Source organism: Chiloscyllium punctatum, chromosome 31 (assembly GCF_047496795.1).
Source record: "Chiloscyllium punctatum isolate Juve2018m chromosome 31, sChiPun1.3, whole genome shotgun sequence".
NCBI classification, from domain to species: Eukaryota; Metazoa; Chordata; class Chondrichthyes; order Orectolobiformes; family Hemiscylliidae; genus Chiloscyllium; species Chiloscyllium punctatum.
Window position 1 is genome coordinate 72,925,291 of NC_092769.1, and position 6,834 is coordinate 72,932,124.

General features: G+C 51.2%; 1 protein-coding gene across 2 annotated transcripts in view; it reads left to right on the forward strand.

The window, feature by feature from the left end:
* Positions 1 to 6,834, forward strand: part of LOC140457069 (solute carrier family 35 member F3) — a 33,956-nt gene continuing 27,122 nt past the window's right edge. The window contains exons 1-2 of one of the 2 annotated variants that reach the window (XM_072551036.1): positions 1 to 330; positions 4,726 to 4,830. In XM_072551036.1, the coding sequence (XP_072407137.1) occupies positions 4,800 to 4,830 (31 nt within the window). In that variant the 5' untranslated portion in view covers positions 1 to 330; positions 4,726 to 4,799. The remainder of the gene's footprint in view (positions 331 to 4,725; positions 4,831 to 6,834) is intronic. The other variant, XM_072551035.1, reaches the window with a different exon arrangement.

Sequence of the window (6,834 nt, forward strand, 5' to 3'; positions counted from 1 at the left end):
CAAGCTGTGCCAATTCGTGGGACAGGAGTGCTGACTGGTTATCGTCTGCCCCTTAAGGACCTGATTCTCCGCTGAGGAATCAATGTTCGGAACTTGTAGCCCTTTTAAGGCTCCCCAGAGCTGCAGGATCGGATCAGCGCTTTTATTTATTTTCTTGGACACTCTGACGCACTGATTTATTCAGGAATCACGAGGCGTCGGGGCGGAGAGGTGAACCGGACCTGAGGGAGCAAAGCTCCTACAAACAGCTCAAGATGAAGAAACACACAGCCAAAATCTCCCCACTCACTGCCTGTAACAGTCCCGTGCTCTCGCTCACCTGGGTGGAAGGTAAGGGACCCGCGGATCAGGGCTCAACCGAGAGAGGAACACTTACTGCCATAGAACAGTTAGAAAATGCTACAGTAGATGAGAAGGGCACTGTCGGAGGGTCAGTGTTGAGGGAGTGGGCACTGTCGGAGGGTCAGTGTTGAGGGAGTGGGCACTGTTGGAGGGTCAGTGCTGAGGGAGTGGGCACTGTCGGAGGGTCAGTGTTGAGGGAGTAGACACTGTCGGAGGGTCAGTGCTGAGGGAGTGGGCACTGTCGGAGGGTCAGTGCTGAGGGAGTGGGCACTGTCGGAGGGTCAGTGCTGAGGGAGTGGGCACTGTCGGAGGGTCAGTGTTGAGGGAGTGGGCACTGTCGGAGGGTCAGTGCTGAGGGAGGGGGCACTGTCGGAGGGTCAGTGCTGAGGGAGGGGGCACTGTCGGAGGGTCAGTGTTGAGGGAGTGGGCACTGTCGGAGGGTCAGTGCTGAGGGAGCGCGGATACTGTAAGTGGGTCAGTGCTGAGGGAGCGCGGATACTGTCAGAGGGTCAGTGCTGAGGGAGCACAGATACTGTCAGAGGGTCAGTGCTGAGGGAGCGCGGATACTGTCAGTGGGTCAGTGCTGAGGGAGCGCAGATACTGTCAGTGGGTCAGTGCTGAGGGAGCGCAGATACTGTCAGAGGGTCAGTGCTGAGGGAGCGCGGATACTATCAGTGGGTCAGTGCTGAGGGAGCACAGATACTGTCAGAGGGTCAGTGCTGAGGGAGCGCGGATACTGTCAGTGGGTCAGTGCTGAGGGAGCGCAGATACTGTCAGTGGGTCAGTGCTGAGGGAGCGCAGATACTGTCAGAGGGTCAGTGCTGAGGGAGCGCGGATACTATCAGTGGGTCAGTGCCGAGGGAGCACAGATACTGTCAGTGGGTCAGTGCTGAGGGAGCGCGGATACTGTCAGTGGGTCAGTGCTGAGGGAGCGCAGATACTATCAGTGGGTCAGTGCTGAGGGAGCGCGGATAATGTCAGAGGGTCAGTGATAAGGGAGCGCGGATACTGTCAGAGGGTCAGTGCTGAGGGAGCGCGGATACTATCAGTGGGTCAGTGCTGAGGGAGCGCGGATACTGTCAGTGGGTCAGTGCTGAGGGAGCGCGGATACTGTCAGAGGGTCAGTGCTGAGGGAGCGCGGATACTGTCAGAGGGTGAGTGCTGAGGGAGCGCGGATACTATCAGTGGGTCAGTGCTGAGGGAGCGCGGATACTGTCAGTGGGTCAGTGCTGAGGGAGCGCAGATACTGTCAGTGTGTCAGTGCTGAGGCAGCACGGATACTGTCAGTCGGTAGTGCTGAGGGAGCGCGGATAATGTCAGAGGGTCAGTGATAAGGGAGCGCGGATACTGTCAGAGGGTCAGTGCTGAGGGAGCGCAGATACTATCAGTGGGTCAGTGCTGAGGGAGCGCGGATACTATCAGTGGGTCAGTGCTGAGGGAGTGTGGATACTATCAGTGGGTCAGTGCTGAGGGAGTGTGGATACTGTCAGTGGGTCAGTGCTGAGGGAGCACAGATACTGTCAGAGGGTCAATGCTGAGGGAGCGCGCATACTGTCAGTGGGTCAGTGCTGAGGGAGCGCAGATACTGTCAGTGGGTCAGTGCTGAGGGAGCGCAGATACTGTCAGAGGGTCAGTGATAAGGGAGCAATGATACTGTCAGTGGGTCAGTGCTGAGGGAGCGCGGATACTGTCAGTGGGTCAGTGCTTTGGGAGCAATGATACTGTCAGTGGGTCAGTGCTGAGGGAGCAATGATACTGTCAGTGGGTCAGTGCTGAGGCAGCGCGGATACTCTCAGTGGGTCAGTGATAAGGGAGCGCGGATACTGTCAGAGGGTCAGTGCTGAGGGAGCGCCGATACTGTCAGAGGGTCAATGCTGAGGGAGCGCGCATACTGTCAGTGGGTCAGTGCTGAGGGAGCGCGGATACTGTCAGTGGGTCAGTGCTGAGGGAGCGCAGATACTGTCAGTGGGTCAGTGCTGAGGGAGCGCCGATACTGCCAGTGGGTCAGTGCTGAGGGAGCGCGGATACTGTCAGAGGGTCAGTGCTGAGGGAGCGCGGAAACTGCTAGTGGGTCAGTGCTGAGGGAGCGCGGATACTGTCAGAGGGTCAGTGCTGAGGGAGCGCAGATACTGTCAGTGGGTCAGTGCTGAGGGAGCGCGGATACTGTCAGTGGGTCAGTGCTGAGGGAGCGTGGATACTGCCAGTGGATCAGTGCTGAGGGAGTGCGGATACTGTCAGAGGGTCAGTGCTGAGGGAGCGCGGATACTGTCAGAGGGTCAGTGCCGAGGGAGTGCAGATACTGTCAGTGGGTCAGTGCTGAGGGAGCGCGGATACTGTCAGTGGGTCAGTGCTGAGGGAGCGTGGATACTGTCAGAGGGTCAGTGCTGAGGGATCGCGGATACTGTCAGAGGGTCAGTGCTGAGGGATCGCGGATACTGTCAGAGGGTCAGTACTGACGGAGTGCGGACACTGCCGACGGAGCAAATTCCTTTCAGCAACTTTATGAGATTTGATTCCCTGTGTCTCTCCTTGAAACATACAGACACAAGTGAAGTCACTGACCTTTCTTACTGAGAAAAACACAGGGGCTTATTCCAGCTCCATTATCTGGTCATGGAGTCATAGAGATGTACAGCACAGAAACAGACCCTTCAGTCCAAAACATCCATGCTGACCAGATATCCCAACCCAATCTAGTCCCATTTGCCAGCACCCGGCCCATATCCCTCTAAATCCTTCCTATTCATATACCCATCCAAATGCCTTTTCAATGTTACAATTGTACCAGCCTCCACCACTTCCTCTGGCAGCTCATTCCATACACGCACCACCCTCTGGGTGAAAAAGTTGCCTCTTAAGTCCCTTTTATGACTTTCCCCTCTCACCCTAAACCTATGCCCCTCTAGTTCTGGACTCCCTGAGCCCAGGGAAAAGACTTTGTCTATTTATCCTATCAGTGCCCCTCGTGATTTTATAAACTTCTATGAGGTCACCCCTCAGCCTCTGATGCTCCAGGGAAAACAGCCCCAGCCTCTCCCTGTAGTTCAAACCCTCCAACCCTTGCAACATTCTTGTAAATCTTTTCTGAACCCTTTCAAGTTTTACAACATCCTTCCAAGAGGAAGGAGACCAGAATTGCACCCAATATTCCAACAGTGGCCCAGCCAACGTCCTCCCAACTCCAGTACTCATTTAGCTTGTGATAAACTGTGTCTTTAAGAGGTATGTTTTGTCCTGGTTTCTTTTAGAGATAGAGACTGGGGCATAGGCAGTGAGCAGTCTATGCAAAGATAACATGTAATGTTACATCACACTGTAAACGTTTGCTATAAATTTTATGCCTTACAATTGTGTACTCCACAACCACCTGATGAAGGAGCGTCACTCCGAAAGCTAGTTGCTTCCAATTAAACCTGTTGGACTATAACCTGGTGTCGTGTGATTTTCAACTTTGTACACCCCAGTCCGACACCGGCATGTCCAAATCATGTGAAGCCTTGGGTGTTTGTTTAAAGGTTGGAACAATAGAAGCAGCCTGACTGGGTGTGGTAAAGCTCTCACCCACACAACCGGGGATGAGGTTTCAGCGGTTGCTGGTGGGGTCTTGAAGAGGCAGAAGCTATCTTTTCTCGTACCTCTTTCAGTTATTTCCAAAAACTGGGCTTTTCTGGCTGCAACTGGAGCCAACCTATTTTCTGAACTTGTCTTTTGCCAAGAGTGTGTTTATGGGATGTTACTACATAGAACAGCTACTATTTAGTAGTGAAATAGCCTATTAGCTTAGACTACTTACAGTGTGGAAACAGGCCCTTCGGCCCAAGAGGTCCACACCGACCTTCCGAAGAGCAACCCACCCACTATTATTCTGTTAAGTTTTCCAAAAGAGTTAAGTTATTCCAAGTTCCTCTTTCTTTTGTTGTAACTTAACTATAGTGTATGAATAAATTCTGTTTTGCCTCATGTCGAGTAGTTTGAACAATCATGCCTAGAACATAGTGTCTGACATTTACCTTTAATATAAGTTAGGGTCTAGGCTAGCTTCTTAAAATATTTTGAGGGTATCTGCTCTGCTTCGTAACAAGCTTAAGTCACATACTTCCTTGGAAGTGTTGTTGTGAAGTGACATTCTGTCCTTCAAAAATAAGCAGTTACTTCCTCAGAATTAAAATCGAAAACCCATTTATCTCTACTTTAGAATCCGAATTCCAGAAGGTAAGAATATACTTGAAAACCTCCATTATAACTTTGTTCAAAGCACTGACATTCTTCCTAAACCATTGGAATCGGGCGCGATACTCCAGCTGTGGGATCTAGCCAGTATTTTATAAAGCCGGGGATCATTTGTAAGTTCCTTATTGAATTTTCCTTTTTATCATTATTTAGCAGAGACGTGGGCAGAGTTCTTAAACTGAGTGGCTCGCTCGGCCGTTTCGGAAGACATTCAAGTACCAACCACAATGTTGTGGGTCTGGAGTCACGTGGATAAGGGTGGCAATTTCCTCTTGTCAAATTAAAGTTTAACAGGAGGCCATTCATAGCAATGTACAGCAAACCCTTCGCTCCATGTGCCCAGAGATCCTAAATTAATCTAGTCCCATTTGCCAGCATTTATCCCATATCCCTCTAAACCCTTCCTATTCATATACCCATCCAGATGCTGTTTAAATGTTTAATTGTACCAGCCTCCACTACTTCCTCAATCCATACATGCACCACCCTCTGCATGAAAAGGTTGTCCCCTTAGGTGCCTTTTGCATCTTTCCCCCCCCCCCCTCACCTTAAACCTATGCCCTCCAGTTTTGGACTCCCCTACCCTGGGAAAATGACACTGGCTATTCACCCTATCCAGGCCCCTAAAGAAACTTCCATAAGGTCACCCCTCAGGCTCTGACACTCCGGGGAAAACTGCCCCAGTCTATTCAGCCTCTCCCTGTAGCTCAAACCCTTCCAACCCCTGGCAACCTCCTTGGAAATCTTTTCTGAACCCTCTCAAGTTTCAGAACATCTTCGCTAAAGGAGGGAGATCAGAATTGAAGGCAGTATTCCAAAAGTGGCTCTAACCAATGCCCTGTACAGCCGCAACATGACCTCCCAACCCCTATACTCAATGCACTGACCAATAAAGGAAAGCATACCAAACACCTTCTTCACTATCCTATCTACCTGCGACTCCACTTTCAAGGAGCTATGAACCTGCACCTCAAGGTCTCTTTGTTCAGCAACACTCCCCAGGATCTTACCATTAAGTGTATAAGTCCTGCCCTGATTTGCCTTTCCAAGATTTAGCCCCTTGTGTCTGCACAGGTTCTGTGACTGAGCGCCAATATCCTTTGTTTTCCCACAATCCTTCACAGACTTCCTTCCCTCAAGGAAGCGATGAATCACATGTGACCGCGGATGATAGTCACCATCACAGAGACTAGCTCTCGAATTCCACGTTTTATTCACCGAATGTAAATTACTGCCACAGTGGGATTGGAACCCAAATTCATTTCCTGCCGGATCACAGGACCATTACCATCAGCCCGTTGGTGCTGCCAAAATGTAGCACGCGGCACATGATGCCTCTCTTCCTCGAGGGGCTCAGAAAATTCTGCCTGTCCGTAGGAACCCTCATCGACTTCCACAGAGAGATCATTGAAAGCACACAGTCTGGGTGTGTAATAGCCTGATAGGGCAACTGCTCTGCCCAGGACTGTAAGGAACTACAGTGGGTGGTATGTACAGCCCAGACCATCACCGATGCCAACCTCCCATCCCTGGACTCCATTTACAAAGCTCGCTGCCACGGAAAGGTAGCCAACATCGTCCAGGACCCATCGCACCCCGGTAATGAGCTCCTACACCCTCTACCGTCAGGCAGAAGATACAGAAACCTGAACGCATGCACCAGCAGGTTCAGGGACAGCTTCTTCCCGGCTGCCATGAGACTGATGAATGGACCCCTCTAGCCTCCAATAATGCTGACCTTGCTAATGTCGCTCTCGCCTAGTGCAATGTGGCCTGTATGCCTCTGTCTAAGTCTTTCTGATCTGTATGTTATAGAGTCATAGAGATGTACAGCACGGAAACAGACCCTTCGGTCCAACCTGTCCATGCTGACCCAGATATCCCAACCCAATCTAGTCCCACCTGCCAGCACCCAGCCCATATCCCTCCAAACCCTTCCTATTCATATACCCATCCAAATGCCTCTTAAATGTTGCAATTGTACCAACCTCCATCACTTCCTCTGGCAACTCATTCCATACACGTACTACCCTCTGTGTGAAAAAGTTGCCCCTTAGGTCTGTTTTATATCTTTCCCCTCTCACCCTAAACCTATGCCCTCTAGTTCTGGACTCCCTGACCCCAGGGAAAAGACTTTGCCTATTTATCCTACCCATGCCCCCTCATAATTTTGTAAACCTCTATAAGGTCACCCCTCAGCCTCTGACGCTCCAGGGAAAACAGCCCCAGCCTGTTCAGCCTCTCCCTCTAGCTCACATCCTC